Source organism: Martes martes (assembly GCF_963455335.1).
Source record: "Martes martes genome assembly, chromosome: 10".
NCBI classification, from domain to species: domain Eukaryota; kingdom Metazoa; phylum Chordata; class Mammalia; order Carnivora; family Mustelidae; genus Martes; species Martes martes.
Genome location: NC_137898.1, coordinates 52,862,850 through 52,880,530, shown reverse-complemented (window position 1 = coordinate 52,880,530; position 17,681 = coordinate 52,862,850). Strand labels below are relative to the sequence as shown.

At 39.0% G+C, this 17,681-nt stretch overlaps 1 protein-coding gene across 1 annotated transcript in view; it reads left to right on the top strand.

Moving 5' to 3' along the window:
* The window catches only part of LOC308350820 (synaptotagmin-9), a gene marked incomplete at both ends in the record, with an annotated part of 85,830 nt that extends 68,211 nt beyond the window's left edge, over positions 1-17,619 (top strand). Inside the window, 2 exons of the mRNA XM_080816299.1 lie at positions 16,227-16,347; positions 17,573-17,619. Of these exons, the coding sequence (XP_080672425.1) occupies positions 16,227-16,347; positions 17,573-17,619 (168 nt within the window). The remainder of the gene's footprint in view (positions 1-16,226; positions 16,348-17,572) is intronic.
* Between the last annotated feature and the right edge of the window lie 62 nt (positions 17,620-17,681).

Genomic DNA, 17,681 nt, shown 5'->3' with positions numbered 1-17,681 from the left:
ATATTGTGCTGCTTTTCTACTTTAATCCTTTTAAGGGCTTCCATTCCCACTCAGAGCATAAGCCAGAATCCTTTGATAACCTACATGATCTGGTCCCTCACAGCCTCTCTCATCTCATCTGTTTTACTCTCTTCCCTTTTCCATATCTCTTTTTCCTTCCTCAGAATAGCAGATGACATTCCCACCTCAGGGTGCTGGCACCTGCTCCCTGGTCTGTGTGGAGTCTTACCAGTTACCTGCTGCTCGCTTTCTCGCCTCTTTTCCTCAAGTCCTTACTCAAAAGACATGCTATTATGTAAGCCGCCCTGCTTAATATTCTGTTTAACTCCTCAACACTACCTAGTCCCCTTTTCTACTTTTTTCTTTTCTACATTTCATTCTATGTGTGTGTTAGATGTGTACTTATGAACGTATGCGTATACGTCTAGCTTCACAAGAAATACAAGCCTCATGAAGGCCAATGATTTTTGCCTGTTTGGTTCAGTAATATTATCATATTACTCTCTAGCACCCAGAGAGTACCTGGCAAATAATTACATTCCATAAATGCTTATTGAATGAAAAATAAATGAATTATCTGGGTTTTATTTTTTTTAATTTTATTAATTTTTTCAGTGTTCCAAGATTCATTGTTTGTGCACCACACCCAGTGCTCCATGCAATACATGCCTTCCATAATACCGACCACCAGGCTCACCCAACCCCCCACTCCCCTCCCCTCCAAAACCCTCAATTTGTTTCTCAGAGTCCACCGTCTCTCATGGTTTGTCTCCCCCTCTGATTTCCCCCAACTCATTTCTCCTCTCCAACTCCCAATGTCCTCCATATTATTCCTTATGCTCTCACAAGTAAGTGAAACCATATGATAATTCACCCTCTCTGCTTGACTTATTTCACTCAGCATAATCTCTTCCAGTCCTGTCCATGTTGATACAAAAGTTGGGTATTCATCCTTTCTGATGGAGGCATAACACTCCATTGTAGATATGGACCATATCTTCTTTATCCATTCATCTGTTGAAGGGCATCTTGGCTCTTTCCACAGTTTGGTGACTGTGGCCATTGCTGCTATGAACATTGGGGTACAGATGGCTCTTCTTTTCACTACATCTGTATCTTTGGGGTAAATACCCAGTAGTGCAATTGCAGGCCCATAGGGTAGCTCTATTTTTAATTTCTTAAGGAATCTCCACAGTGTTTTCCAACATGGCTGCACCAACTTGCATTCCCACCAACAGTGGAAGAGGGTTCCCCTTTTTCCACATCCTCTCCAACACTTGTTGTTTACTACTTATTAATTTTGGCCATTCTAACTGGTGTAAGGTAGTATCTCAATGTGGTTTTGATTTGAATCTCCCTGATGGCTAATGATAACGAACATTTTTTCATGTGTCTGTTAGCCATTTGTATGTCTTCTTTGGAGAAGTGTCTGTTCATGTCTTCTGCCCATTTTTTGATATGATTGTCTGTTTTGTGTGTGTTGAGTTTGAGGAGTTCTTTATAGATCTTGGATATCAGCCCTTTGTAGTGTCATTTGGGAATATCTTCTTTCATTCAGTGGGTTGCCTTTTTGTTTTGTTGTCTGGTTCCTTTGCTGTGCAGAAGCTTTTGATCTTGACCATTCTCTTACACCATACACAAAGATAAACTCGAAATGGATAAAAGACCTCAATGTGAGGCCGGAATCTATAAAAATCCTAGAAGAGAACATAGGCAGTAACCTCTTGGACATCGGCCACAGCAACTTCTTTCAAGACATGTCTCTGGGCAAAGGAAACAAAAGCGAAAATGAACTTTTGGGACTTTATCTGGGTTTTATTTGCTATATGAGGGTATGGGTTTCCATGTGCCTGTCACTAATTCTTCCCAAACTCTGTCAGCCATTTAAATCTCTTAAGACACAGATCAGGTTTTATTTCTTACTGTAGAGGACAGCTTTTTAGGGGTATAGAGCAGGGAGCAGTGTGAAGAGGCAAAAGAAGATAACCAATACGTAAGACAAATGTCCACACACACGAGTCAGTTTCTGAGCTCTCTCTCTACTCCGTTGGTTTGTTTACCTTGCACAAATGCTACACTTGTCCAGTCCATTCTGGACACCAGTCCAGTAGAAACTTATTAGTTTTACTAATAAGTAATCCAGTAAAGTCTCCCAATTTGTTCTTCAAGAGAATCTGGACTGTTTTGGGACTTTGCATGTCCACATAAAATTTAGGATTACTTTGTTAAATTGTAATCTGATTGGAATTACATTTAACGTGTAGACCAGTTTGGAGAATATCTTTATAATATTTAGTCTTCCAGTCTATGAACATAGAATATCTCCTCATTTATTTAGATCTTCCTTAACTTTACTCAGTAATACTTTATCTCTTTTCTGTAAAAAAATATTGGACATTTTTTGGTAAACATATTCCAAGGTATTTGATTGGGGGGGATTGATGCTATTTTAAGTGAAGTGTTTTTTTTCTATTATTTTAGCTTTTTTTCTGGCATATTAAAAGAAAATTTATCTTTGTTTACTGATCTCGTGGCCATTAATCTATCAGTCATTGATAAACATGCTTATTGATTCTAATAATTTTTCTGTAGGGTTTGTTGGGTATTTTACATATCATATCAGCTAACAATAATGACAGAATTAATTCTTTATGTCAAAACTTTATGCCTTTTATATTTTTTACGTGCTTTATTTCACTACATTGTCCAATACAATGTAGATGAGAAATAATTATGTGTCTTATTCCTAATTTAATTGGGAAGCTTTCCACATTTCACCATTAAGTACACCATTGCTATAATCTTGTTTTTAGATTCCTTGCATCAAATAAGTAAATTCCCCTTTCATATATGGCTTTTATCACAAATGGATACTTGATTTTGTCATATTTTTCTACATTCATTTAGATAATTATGTGATTTTTTTCTTCTTTATTCTGTTATGGACAATTATTTTTTAAATTTCGTATGTTAAATTAACCTTGTGAATTTGAGATAAAACACATATGCTAGTAATGTGTTATCATTTCATGTTTTTCTGTGGTCCATTTCCTAATTTTTGTTTATTTTTTTTTTTAATCTCAGTTCATGAGTGAAATTGGTCTGTAATTTTGCCTTTCTTGTAATGGACCTCTCAGATTTTGGTACCTAAAATTTGATGGCTTCAAAAATGAATTGGGGAGTATTTTCTCTTTTTCTATTCCTGAAAGTGTTTGCACAATATTGGCTTTATTTGGTCTCCAAATATTTAAAAAAATTCCCCAGTGAACCCAACTGGGCCTGAAAGGTGCTTAATTACAGATTCAGTTTCTTTAATAAGCAATAAAAATTCAGTCTTTTATTCTTATTATATTTTTTAAATTTTGTGATTTGAAAAATTCATCAATTTTGTCTAATTTTTTGTCTAATTTTTAAAATCTATAAGCATAAAGTTGTTTATAAATTGTTTTTTTGTCTTTTTAATGTTTTTAGTAAAGATCTGTAGTGGTGTTGCATTTTCAACCATTACATGGTTATTTGTGTTTTTTTAATTCCCCTGTCTTCCTCTTTTTTGTCTGTCTTGAAAAAAGGTTAGCAATTTTCATTAGCTTTTTAAAAGCTAACTTTGGCTTTGTTTGGCTTTTTGACTCTCTTTAAATATATTTGTTTTCTAGTTCATTAATTTCACTCCTATAGTTACTATTTCCTTCTTTCTACTTTGAGTTTAATTTGTTGTTCTTTCCCCAATTTCTTCAGGTAGATGCTTTGATCACCAATAATCAGCCTTATTTTGTTCCATGTTATGCATTTAAAGCTAAAAATTGGCCCTTCATCTGCATAAAGCAGATTTTTAAGCATTTATGTAGAAAAAACCCTACCATTCTCTTCCTATGTGTTTCTCCTTTACTCTCATGCAACTACCATGCTCATGACACCTCTGACACAGAACATGTGGAGTTTTCCCACACCAAACGTTTCTGTGACACCAACTTGGTACCCTAAACTTTATCTCAATTCTGATACTATCTACCTGGAGATAGCGTCAGATTCCACACATTAAGGACTCAGGCTCATGAGATTGCCTGCCACTTCAGATGCCAGTCATTAGTGGGTCCCTAGGTTACTCACCACTCTGTCCAATTGGCTACAAATCAGGGATTCCTATCGCCTCTCCTCTGTTGGGATTTGATTGTTTGCTGATCAGCTTGCACCATTCAGGGAAATACTTACTTTTACCAGTGTATTAAAAGACATGAAGAGATACACTGGGAAGGGTGCTGGAGGGTCCGGAGCATAGGAGCTTCTGTCCTTGTGGAGTTGGGGTGTGTCACCTTTCTAGTATACAGATATGTTCACCATTTTGGGAGCTGTCTGAACCCAGGCCTATTGCAATTTATGGAGCCTTCCTCACGTAGGCATGAACACTTATGGACCCCCTTCCATCCCACTCTCCTCTGGAGAGCAGGGGGTGGGGATGAACATTCCAAGCTTCTTACCGTGGCTTAGTCTTTCTGGTGACCAGCCCCCTCCCAGGAGCCCACACAGAGTTGCTTCAGTAGAACAAAAGATGCTCCTAGTTCTCTTTATCACTTAAGAATTTACAAGGATTTCAGGAACTCTGTGTCCCAAGGGGTCCACAGACTGAATATATGTTTCATTTTATAAATCGTTATGTTACAGCAGTGTACGTATTTTGAAATGCATTATTTTCGTTATTATCTAGTTCAATATACTTCTCGTTTTATTGTGATTTTTACTTGTACCCATGGTGTATTTGGAAGTGTATTTCTTCATTTTCAAACATATAGAAACACTCTAATTCTCTTTTTGTTGTAGATTTCTAGCTTAAGTGCATCATAGTCAACCTTCATCTTACCTAAGGTCTCTGCCAGGCCCCGCTGTTCATTAACCTCCTTCCAGAGTGTCTTCCATTACATCAACTGTTGATCTCTGGGTTATGGTTGGGTACAAAAGCATTGGACTACAACCGCCTCTCCCTGTTCCAGTACAGAAGAATAAGTGTGAAAAGGCAAGTTGAAATGAGAGCACTGTGTGCCTTCAGTAAAGGGTTTACTCAAGTGAGCTTGGGGTACTCAAACCCTACACGTTTTAAAGAAAGGACTGGTCTTGACTCGTTCTTGAGAGACAACCTCTAAGCCCTTAGAATATCCTGCCTGATAAGAGTTCTTTATATAAAAGACCTTGGGCCATACCAGATGTTTTATGTTAATGATACAATAATGGTGAACACCTGTTTTTGTTCACCTAGGGCCCTGAGCCATGCTTTTTGACCTCTGATGAAGGGAATAAAGACTGACTAGTTAAGGTCAGTCATGTGGACACTCTTTGCCACCCACATTAAGAATCTTGGACATCAAGGTTTAGGTAAGTTTCCCAGTTGTCAGTATTTGATATGTTTTGTCACACATCAGGGCTGGGAAAATTAAGTGCTGTTTGTGTGACTCCGCTAGGAGAGGACGACTGGTTTCTCTTGGACTCCACCCTTGTATCTTTTTCCTTTGTTGAGAATAGCAGCCTTTCTGGGTCCTAAGAGTCCTTCTAGTGACTCATCAAACCTGAGGGTGGTCTTGGGGACCTTCAGTACAGTGGTACTCACCAGTTTTGAGGAAACCGGGGTATCAAAAGTCTGTTGATAATGATTCTTGTTGCCTAACTGTGTAACCTTCTGTAAAGCCAAAGTTCTATAATTTTGGTGATGTTAGTATCATACAGGTAGTCTTAAGGAACAGGTCATCAGAATTTCTACCTAAATATATCAGATGAAAAAATATGAGATAACCTCCACTCCCTCTTGAGGCCCCTTATAAAATAATAGTAAAGGAACTACAAAGGGCATAAGCAGTAAAAGACTTTTGTTTTGACCCTTTAATCATAAATATAGACAATTAGGGATATCTTAGGAAAACCACCATCATGGTCCAAAGTAAACAAATAGATCATCTGATCACTGGAGGAAAAGACATTAAAAGAAAAGAAAGAATTCTAATTAACATGGATCACTGAGGACCAGGCAAGATCAGTGAAAACAAGATATCTAAATATCTTTTGGGAAAATTTCAGAAGGTGTAAAGTACAAAGTAAAAGTACAAAGAGACAATCTTAAAATCTCCTTGAAAGGAAAAAAAATCAACAAAAGAATGGCATCAAACACCCAGCTGGAACATGAAGTACTTGGGAGACATTGTGACAATGTAAAATGATTCTAAGAGAAAATAATTTTAACCTAAAATCTGTGCCCAGCCAACTTCTTTTAAGAATTAGAACACAGTAAAGATTATTTTAGGGGCACTTGGGTGGCTCAGTGAGTTAAAGGCTCTGCCTTTGGCTTGGGTCTTGATCTCAGAGTTGTGGGATCGAGCCCCGCATCAGGCTCTCTGCTCAGCGGGGAGCCTGCTTCCTCCTCTCTCTCTGCCTGCCTCTCTGCCTACTTGTGATCTCTATCAAATAAATAAAATCTTTTAAAAATCCTTTAAAAAAAAGATTATTTTAACTATCTGTGAACCCTTCCTGGAAAAAAAATTCTCAAGGACACACTCAAGCAAAATGAAAAATGTATCTCAAAAATGTATCTCAAAAGGGGGGAATGATGTGGGTTTTAAGAAACCCACAGTTTTCTTTGCAGTGAGCAAAGAAATGGAAATACTTTCACCATAGTTGAAACATTTGTTAATTTGGCTGTGAACTGTAATAAAATAGCAAAACAAAAAACAAAGTAAAACAAAAAAAATGTATTTTAAAAGACAAAAGCATAATTAATTAAATTCTGGGAGGAAGAAGATTTAGATACAAAATGAACAAGCTTGATTTAACAGGCACATAGAAATTCAGCCCTGGCAAATGGAGAATCCGCATTGAGCACATTTGAGCACAAGGGAATGGGACAGGAGTAGGAAAGAATAGCATAATATTTCAAATGGTTGAAACCATTAAGGCATAGTCTCTGAACTCAAGGCAGTAAAAGTAGAAGACAAAAGTAGAGTCTTTTCAGAATTTTTAATGCCCATTATTAATTTATACATAACAAACTAACCAATTTTAAGTATACAAGTTTTGTCACATGTGTACAATCATGTAACTACCACTAGAATAGTGACATAGACTATTTCTGTCACCCCAGAAGTTTCCCAATGCTCCTCCAATTAGTCCCCTCCTCCCAGCCCCCAGTCCCACGTTCCCACAGATCACTTTGTGTCACTGTCATTGGCTTTCCTCAGAATGTCACATAAAGGGAATCATACAGTGTTGGCTTTTGTGTGTAGATCCTCTCACTCAGGGTAACACTTTCATGGTGTACTTGTGTTGTTTCTCACATTAGTAGTTTTCCATTTGGTTGCTGAGTACTATTTGTCATATGAATATACCGCACTTTGTCCATTCACCATTTGATGTTACATTTGGGTTTCTTTTCAGTGTGGGCTCACAAGAAGTGCATACAAGTTTTGGATGGGTGTGTGATTTTATTGCGCTGGGGGAAATAACCAGATGTGGTATTTCTGGGTCATTCGACAAGTGTATATGCAGCTGAGGGGAAACCGCCAAACAGTTTTTCCAAAATGGTTTTAACATTTGCATTTCCAGTAGAGCTTGTGAGAGTCCACTGTCCTGCATCCTGGGCATTATTTCATACTGTCAGTCTTTCATTTTAGCTCTTCGAGTGGGTGTGTAGTGGTATGTCACTATGGTTTAATGAACGCAATGTCTGTTCAGATCTTTTTCCCATATTTTCATTAGGTTGTCTCTCTGAGTTCTAAGAATTCTTTATGTATTCTGGATGTAAGTCCTTTATTGGTTGTATGTTATGCAAATATGATCCTTTAGCCTGTGGCTTACTTAGCCGTTGCCTTTCCTAAGAATGAGTTTGAAGAGCGAAAGATTTTTAACATTAATGAAGTACAATATATCAGTTTTTTTTCTCTGATGCTTTGTGCTTTTCATGTCCATCTAAGGAATCTAACACAGAGTCAAACATTTTCTCCTGTGCTTTCTTCTAGCACTTTCATAGTTTCAGTTCTTACATGATCCATTTCCGTCAAATTCTTCCCTGTCGTGTGAAGGAAGATAATACTTCTTTTGTTGTTGTTCCAAATAGATGTCCAACTATTCCAGCACTGTTTGTTAAAAAGAGTATCATTTCTTCATTAAATTATGTGGTTCCTTGGTAGGAAATTACTTGGCCATATAAACAAGGGTCTAATTCTGGCCCCTTCATCCCGTTCCATTCATTAGTATGTGTGTCCTTTTGCCAACACCTCCTTGATTCTTGATTACCGTGGTTTTATTCTGTGCCTCATAGTCAGGTAGTGTTAAGTCCTTCAATTTTGTTTTTCTTTTCCAAAATTATTTTGATTATTCTGGGTTCATTATAGTTCCATATACATTTTAGAATCAGTTTGTCAACATCTACTAAAGGTAGGTTTGGCTTTTGATTGGAATTGCACTGAATTTACAGATTACAGAAAACTGGTATCTTAACGACATTGACTCTCTCGATCTATGAACGTGGAATATCTCTCCATTTATGTGTTTCCTATCTAATTTTTCTCAGCAGTGTTTTGTAGTTTTCATTGTACAGGTCTTACACATAATACGCTAAATTTATCTGTGAGTATAAATGTAAATGTATTTTGGGGGCAACTGGGTGTCTTAGTCAGTTAAGCATCTGACTCAATTTCAGCTCAGGTCATGATCTCAGGGTTGTGGGATCGAGCCCTGCATCAGGCTGTGTGCTGAGCATGGAATCTGCTTAAGATTCTCTCTCTCCTCCCTCTGCCCCTCCCCACTCACATACTCTCTCTCTCTCAAAAAAAAATTTTTTTGAAATAATAATAAAAATAAGTAAATAAATGTACATGTATTTTTAAATTTCAATTCTGAAGTGTTTCATTTCTAGTATATAGAAAAAAATGTTGCTTTTGTATTAACCTTGTTGGCCTTGCTAAACTTGTTTTTGTAGCTTTTTATAGATTTCTAAGGATTTTCTCCATAAACAATCATTGCACCTGCAAATAAAGCAGTTTCCCTTCTTCCTTTTTAAGGTATTTATCTTTCATTTCTGCCTTATTTCACTGTCTGGACCCTCTAGCTCAATGTCAAATAGAAGTGGTGAGAGCAGATGTCCTAGCCTCGTTCCCTAATTTAGGGGAGAAAGTCTATCATCATTAACTTTAATGTTAACTGTAGTTTTTTTATAGGTGTCTTTTTAATAGAAAAAAGCCTACTTTTATTCCTACTTTGCTGGGAACATCTATCCTGAATGGGTACTGACTTTTTTCAAATGATCATTTTGTGTTTGTCATTATGGTTTTTCTTTATAGTGTGTTGATATGGTGATTTACTTTGATTAATATTTTCAAATGTTAAGCCAAACTTGTGTTCCCTGGATAGATCCCACTTGTTCAGGATATATCTCCTATTTAATATATTGCTGGGTTTAATTTGCTAAAATGTTATTAAGGATAATTGTGTATGTGTCCATGAGGATGCTAGTCTGTAGTTTTCTTATAATATCTTTGTCCAATTTTAGTCTCAGGTTATTGCCATCCTTGTAGAATGAGTAGGGAAATGTTACCACCTCTTCTGCTTTCTGGAAGAGCTTACATAGAATTGGCATTATTTCATTCTTAAATGGGCTTGACTTTTCTTTGTGAGAAGGTTTTTAACTATGATTTCAATTTATTTAGTGGATATAAAACAATTCAGGTTATCTATTTTTTCTTTAGTATGGTGGTTTTTTGACTTTCAGGTAATTTGTTCATTTTATCTAAGTTGTCAAATTTATTGGGATAAAAATGTTCATAATATTGCATTATTATTATTTTAATGTCTGTAATATCTGTGTAGATGTACCCAATTCCATTTTTATAATGATTTCCTATATTCCTATACATTCCTAATTTATAATATTTCCTAATTTTTGTTCCTGATCCTCTTTTTTTTTTTAAGATTTTATTTATTTATTTGAAAGAGAGAGAGAAAATGAGAGCACAACCTGGGGGAGGGGCAGAGGGAGAGGGACAAGTGGACTCCCCACTGAGCAAGGAGCCCTATGCAGGGCTCCATCCCAGAACTCCAGGATCATGACCTGAGCTGAAGGCAGACACTTAACTGACTGAGCCACCCAGGGACCCTCTTGATCAGTCTTACTAGGATGTTGGTTTTATTGATTTTTCTCTAGGTGTTTCCATTTTTTGTTTTTCATTGTTTTCTACTCTTACATTTATTGTTTCCTTCCTTTTATCTATGTTGTGTTTGACTTTCTCCTGTTTTTTCTGTTTTTTTGTGTTCTTAAGTTGAAGATTGGATCACTATTTTGAATGATACCTCTGTTTGAATGTTAGCATTTTTAAAAGACTTATCTATTTATTTGAGAGGGGGGTGGGTGGGGTGGAGGCAGAGGGAGAGAATCTTCAAGCAAACTCCCCACTGAGCACAGAGCTTGCAGTGGGGCTCACTTTCCTGACCCATGAGATCATGACCTATGCTGAAATCAAGAGTCAGAGGCTCCAACCAACAGAGGCAGCGGAGCTCCAGAATGTAAACATTAAATTAAAAACATTTCCCTATACACACTGCTTAGTCTGTGTCCTACAAATTTTGATATACTGTATTATCATTTTCATTCCATTCAAATTAACTTTTAATATCCCTGTGGGCTTTTTTATTTGACCTGTGGGTAATTTAGAAAAGTATTATTTAATTCCCAAATATTTGCAGATTTTCCAGATAGCTGTGATTGCATTCTAGTTTCATTTTAGTCTTATTTGGAACAGACTTTGTATGATTTCAGTCTTCTTGAATTTAATGAGAATTTTTTTTATGACCCAGAACATGGTTTATCTTGTAGAATGCTTGGTGTATAATTGAAAAGAATATGTATTCTGTTGTCATTAGATGGGGTAATAATGGGTAAAGTAAATGACAGGTCAGGTTAGTTGATATTATTGCTCAGGTCTTTTATAGCCTCACTTCTTTTCTGCTTGCTTGTTCAGTCAGTTACTGATAGGGCAGTGTTGAAATCTCCAACTCCACTTGTGAGTTTGCCTATTTCCCTTCTTAATTCTATCATGTTTGTTTAATGTATTTTGAATTTTTGTTCGTAGATTACATACACATTTAAGGTAATGTCCTCTTGATGATATGACCCTTCCTTCCTGGCACGGTTCCTTGATTTTAAATATTCTTTGATATTAATACAGTCGCTAAAACTTTCTTTTAAGTAGTGTTTACATGGCCTAATTGTTTTTAATCTTTTTAACTTAGATTTGTCATGATATTTTAAGTGGGTTTCCTGTAGACAGCATATCAACTTGGGTCTTGCTTTGTTATACCTGTTACTTTTTTAGTGATTACTATATTGTTTGAAGTCTACTTCTTTACAGTATTTTATTTAATATTTATTATTTCCTTTCTTCTGCTTACTTTGTTTTTATTTATCCTTTTTAGTTTTTGTTCCTTTCTTTCTTCTAATTTCTTAGAATGGAAGCTGAGGTTATTGATTTGAGATTTTTCTTCTTGTGTAATAGAGACATTTTGGTCCTATAAATTTCCCCTTAAAGGCTGCTTTAGCTGCATTTCACAAATTTTAATATGTCACGCTTTCATTTCAGTTCAGTTCAAAATAATTTCTAAATCCTCTTTTGATTTCTTCTTTGAGCCATGGGTTATTTGGAATTTAAAAAAAAAAAAAAAAAAGAAGTGTGATATTTAGTTCAAAATATTTGGAGATTTTTCCAGATACCTGTTTGTTGCTGATGTCTAATTCATTTCCACTGCAGCCAGAAAATACACTTTGAATCTTCTCAAATTTAATTGAGACTTGGTTTGTGGCCCAGAATATTGTCTTTCTTGTATTGTGTTCTGGGTGCCCTTGGAAGGAATGTGTGTTCTGCTTCTGTTTGGTGAGTACCTTTGTAATGCCACTGGTTACGCCGAGTCAGTTGATAGTGTTGTTCACGTATTCAAACCTCTGACTTGTCTATCCTCACAATTCTATCAGCTTTTGCTTCGTGTATTTTGAAAATGTGCTATCTGATGCATAAATATTTAGAATTTTTATATGCTTTTGATGAATTGACCCCTTTATCATAATAAAATGATCCTTTTTGTCCTGGTAGTATTCATTGCTCTGACCTATACTTTGATATTAATATAATCACCCCAGATTTTTTTTATTAGTGTTAGTATGGAATATCTTTTTTATTCTTTTACTTTTAATCTACTTATATCTTTATATTCAAAGTAATTTCTTATAGAGACCAGAAAATTGAGTCTCGCTATTTTACTAAATCAATCTTTGCTTTTTATCTGGATGCTTAGATCATTTACATTTAATGTATTTGTGGAAATAGGTTTAAACTTACCATCTTATTGTATGTTTTCTATTCCTGTCAGATTTGTCTCTTCTAATCTTATTCTCTTTCCCTTTCTTTTCTCTCTTCTTTTGGATTAATCTAATATTTTTAAAGCATCTATTTTGTCTTCTTTTTTGGCATATTAGCTATACATCCTTTTAATATTATAGTCATTTCTTTTGGGTTTATAGTGTACAATATTTAACATATACAGCCTAACTTAAAGTAATATTATACTATGTGTGCTATATACAGTACAAAAACCTTAAAAATCTAGTTTCATATCTTCTCAACGAATAATCCCAATAAAATGATAATTCCTCCATTTCAGTATCAATTTTTCAATCCCAGAATGGCCCCTAAGTGGCCTTGCTTGGGTTCCATATTCATCCCTGAATAGACAACAACAGACATGGGCATGACTATTTTGCTAATCCTGAATTCCTGCAGCAGATGGAATTGGAAAGGAGCTCATCAGAAGAATCTAGGAAGAGGAATACAAAAGTGCACTAATTAGACAAAAACTAGAGCTATCATGGACCACTACAGGCAAACATATCACATTACAGATTGGCAGGTGGAGAATTCACTCACCACTTGCTATAAATTCCCAATGTATTTTGCTGACAATACTGAACTTGGCCACACAAAACAGGAGCAAATGAAGCATTTCTTTACATGACATTTTCCTTCCCCTTATCTCCCCCAGGGCACACAGCCACCAGTGACAGTCTGCATATCTGATTCTTGTCAAGCAAAAAAGAAGCGAAATACTCCACTACCCTTTTATATTTGACTTTTATCAGCATTCTAGAAAAAATTTTACGGACAATATAAGTACCTCTGTGTCAGGCAGTTTCTCAGCCTTGAAACTATTGACATTTTGAACCAGATAGCTTTTTGCAGGGAGGGGCTGCCCCGTGCATTGTAGGATGTTTAGCAGCATCCCTGGCCTCTACCTGCTGGATGTTGGAACACCTGCCTCCCCAGATGGGACAGTAAAAAATTTCTCTAGGTAGTGCCAGATGTCACCCAGGAGAGCAACATTTGCTTCTAACTGAGAATAGTGGTTTAAGGGAATGTTGGCAGACATCGGGATCTATAGGTTCTTGACCCCAAATCAACATCAGCTGGTGGGGGAAAAAGCAAAATTAACATTAGGTGCTATTTCAATTCCTGTTCCATATCCCTGCAAGCCCATCTGTCCTTAAGGGACGGGGTATGATGTTCCCCCACTGCTAAAACAGCTCTCAGCACCTGGAAAAGAGCAGTGCTCCACCATCACAACTATAGCCAATGTTAAAAGAGTAAGGGAGTGAGTGGATGGATGGATGGGTGGATAAAAAGAAAAATAGAGATTATTCACAGTGTTACTCTGGGAAAAGGAGTGACAGAGATGGTATATATACATAAGAAAAAGGCATATTTTTACCATTTCACTAAAAGTTTCTGTATTTGAATTTTATCATTTTTACTTGCATGACTTAGAAATTTTTAACTGTTTTATTATTTATTTTAAAGATTTTATTTATTTATTTATTTATTTGACAGAGACAGTGAAAGAGGGAACACAAGCAGGGGGGTAGTGGGAGAGGGAGAAGAAGCAGGCTCCCCACTGAGCAGGGAGCCCAATGTGGGGCTCCATCCCAGGACCTTGGGATCATGACCCGATCCAAAGGCAGACTCTTAATGACTGAGCCACCCAGGCGCCCCTTAACTGTTTTATTTTTAAAGCACTTGGAAATCAAATCAAGCATTTTGTCTTTGGTAACTTAATTTGGTCTTTAATTTTGTGTTGTTGTTGTTGTTGTTTTTGGAAGTACAAATACGGACTTTAGCCCTAGTTGACCTTTCGAATACTATATCACCAAGTCTGAAGTTGATTTTTTTTTCTTTTAATTCATGAGCAAAAGAGCCATACTGTGAGTATTTGTTAATGGGATTTATGTTGGGAAGAAAAAGTCACTCCTGTTTCCTTTGTCAAACTCAGATTTTTCTGGGCAGGAGGAGAGGAAGGGGTGGTGAGGTAGGTGCAGTGAACAGCCCGCTGAGGGAGAAAAAGTGTATTTCCTTTTCTGCTTAAGGCAGGCAGGAGAAGTCAAAGGGCAAAGGAGTAGGGCAGGGAGTATAGAAGGAAAAATAATTTGTGGGGACAGCTGTTGTTTCTCTTTTCTCCCGTGCCACCAGCAGAAAGCTGGGTCAGATCCTCCCTCTTCAGGGAGAGCAGACACCCATCCTGCTATGGGGAGTCCAGCAGCATGAAACGGTCCAGTGCCTGTCGCGTGTGACACCCCCACTCCCACAGAATTCTTGTCTGTCTGCCTCACTCCGCCCCAGACAGAAAGGCCCAGCCACCTGGGTCTCTTGAGGTCTGGGCTCCAGGATCCAGGAGAACCTGGCCTGCCAAGTGAGGTCATTTATTTACACAAGGCAAGCAACGCACGGAGATGCAGAGCAATCCATCTGCCTTAGCGACCAAGCAGATTCCCTTTGCCTCATCCTCCTGCAGAAGCGGTCAAGGCAGGGAGGTTGGGCGAGGTGACCTTCCAAAGCTGAATCTTGGCTTCTAAAAATAGAAGCATCCTTGGAGAATCGAAGAGGAGGGGAGGCTGTGGATGTTGAAGGCAAAACCCAGACTCCCTAGGGCGTTGTCTGGATGAAACTGTATTAATTAGACACAGGCACCCAGCTTGATAACATTAGGTATCATAGAAATTGAAACTAAATAAACTGGCTTCCCACCTCCCCCCTTTCTGGTAACACTCTCCTTGGGCTAAAAAGGAGAAAGAAAACCATGTCTTCTGACCTACTTGAATGGCTCTACACTGTCTGAGGTGATGTCTTCCCCCTCAGAGGGCAACAGGGGCTCCATAGGGACACACCAAGAGAAGGCCAGAGCTACAGTTAAGTGGGAATCCCCCGACCTTTCCCAAGGCCAGCAGCAGGGGGTCACCACCCATCTCCCTGGAGGGAGCCCACACAGGGCTCTGTGTGAGGCTGGGCATGGGCAGGGCTGGGTGAGTGTCTGCGTTTGGATGGCACATGTGGGTCTGCAGGGCCCTCATCTAGAGCCGGATGGTAGGGACTAGGTATTTCAGGATCTAGAGGTGCTGTGTGTTGGTCTACACACCAAGTGTGTGACCGGGTTGTGTGCAGTGCTCTAGCAGGTGGAAGGTTGTGTCCGTGTGTTTCTGTGTGTGTGTGTGTGTGTGTGTGTGTGTGTAAGTATTATGGCCGCCCTGGGGGTGCTGTGTTGGGGAGTGTGGAGGGCTGTAAGGGAAGGCGGCATAGGGATGGTGATTATTGGGAGGACTTTGCTGACTGATGTGGGGCCTGTGGGGAAAGTTTGGCGGAGTCGGGGAGCTCCCTAGGAAGTGGGGAGGGGGTTGGTGGGGACCTGTTTGAGAGGCTGCAGGCCACACGGGGCTGTGTACAGAGGGTGTCTGGGCTGTTGGTGGGGCCATGCCGTCCTACAGAGCCCTTCTTCAGGCAGCTCTGTCCTGGGGGCCCTGGGGATTGTGGCGGCACTATGAATGGAGCCACGTGGGGGACCATGTGGAAAATAGTTATGGCTCTGGGGGCTGCATTCAAGGCTGCAGGGACCTGTGTGCAGCTGCAGAGGGCTGGGTAGAGGGTGATGGAGGCCCTGAGTGGGCTCCACAGCCTCGCCCTCTGAGCATGGGCTGGACTTCCGTAGGGGCGGGGACCCCAAAGTCCAGGCATAGATTCTCCATGGCATTAACGTCAGGGAGAGACAGCGGGGACTAACGAGGAGCAAAAGGAGAAGTGCTTCCCTTCCAGTGCTGCCCTGTAGCCATCCTTATGCACCCCGGACTCAGACACTTTCTAACGCCTCCCTTTGTGCTTTCTCAACAGGACAATGTGGATCTTGGAGAGTTGATGTTTTCCCTCTGCTATCTTCCAACTGCTGGCAGGCTGACCATTACCATTATAAAAGCAAGGAATTTAAAGGCAATGGACATAACAGGAGCCTCAGGTGGGACATTCTCAAATTCAGACTGCCTCATAGGGTTCTAGAACCTTACAAAGTCTCTGGTAGAGTCGCGAGGTGCATGGAACCAAACTACCTAGGTTTAATCCTAGCACTAGGCTGTGTGACCCTGGGCAAGTCCCTTAATCTCTCTGCACTTTGGATACCCCGTCTGTAAAATGAGGGTAATACTAGTATCTGGCTCATTGGGTTGTTGTAAGATTAAGTAAGTTAATGCACATAAAAACGTAAGAATAGTATCGGGCACATACTAAATGCTACCTAATGTGAATAATCATTATTATTCTCTCTTAGGTCTTCTTCACCATAATTGTGAACTGGTCCTACAGTTTGCACATGCTGATAGAGTTTATCTAACTGGGTCTTTCCTCTTACGTAAGCAATCACCATCTCAGGCCTATGGAAGATGAAAAAAACAATCTTATAGCCTCATAAAAAACTCATCAATGAACAATGTAGTTTGGTATTGCCAGTGATTCAAACATGTACATTTAAATTCTAAACCATAACAAAAAATGCCCCCATATGCTGTTCCTATTTTACAACTTCTGCAGGGGTTCCCAAAATGTGGTCATAAAACACCCAGTCCACTGGCTGTTGATCACAGAAATCAAAGGACACTGGATGCAATGTAGTCTGCTTATTGTCCTCTAGTATTTTTCCCAGAGGAAAAAAGATGTGGTCCCTTCTGGTCCTCTGAGTCCCTTCTGGACAGTGTACGGGGAGTCAGTGGTTGTGCAGGTGAGGAGAGAGGGAATGCCCCACTGAGCAGAAGGAGAGTGAGGGGGAACCAGAAAAGTCTCACCCGAAGCAGGAAAGAGCCTTGTCACCTGTCCCCCTCTGCCCATGTTGCACCACAACCAAGCCATTGTCCTTTCTTTCCCTGCCATGCTGCCGTGGGCAGCTCTGCACTCCCCAAAGTTCTCCCTGTCATCTAGGTGTTCTCCCTGTCCCTTTCCTATAGACATGGTGTCTAGGAAGATTCTCTGGGGTGGCTCAGAGTTCAGGGCCTGCAGCCTGTTTTCCTCTGTCTTGAAAATACTTTTGCATCTCTCCCCGTTGAAGCCAGGCAGTTCTAGCTGGAACGTTTTCCTATTTGATAACAGATGTTTTCACACTCTTTTTAAACTCCACACACTTTGAGGAGACAGAGTCCTGTGCTTTTTCTTGAATGAATGCCTTCATTATCCTAACTCTCGTTGCTGCCCAGGCATCATCATAATTAAAATCCTCAAACTCCAGGCCACAGGCAAGTAAGGGAGTTCAGCATTGCATCGTCTGTGGAACCCCACTGTGATGAAACTGCCCCCTGAACCCAC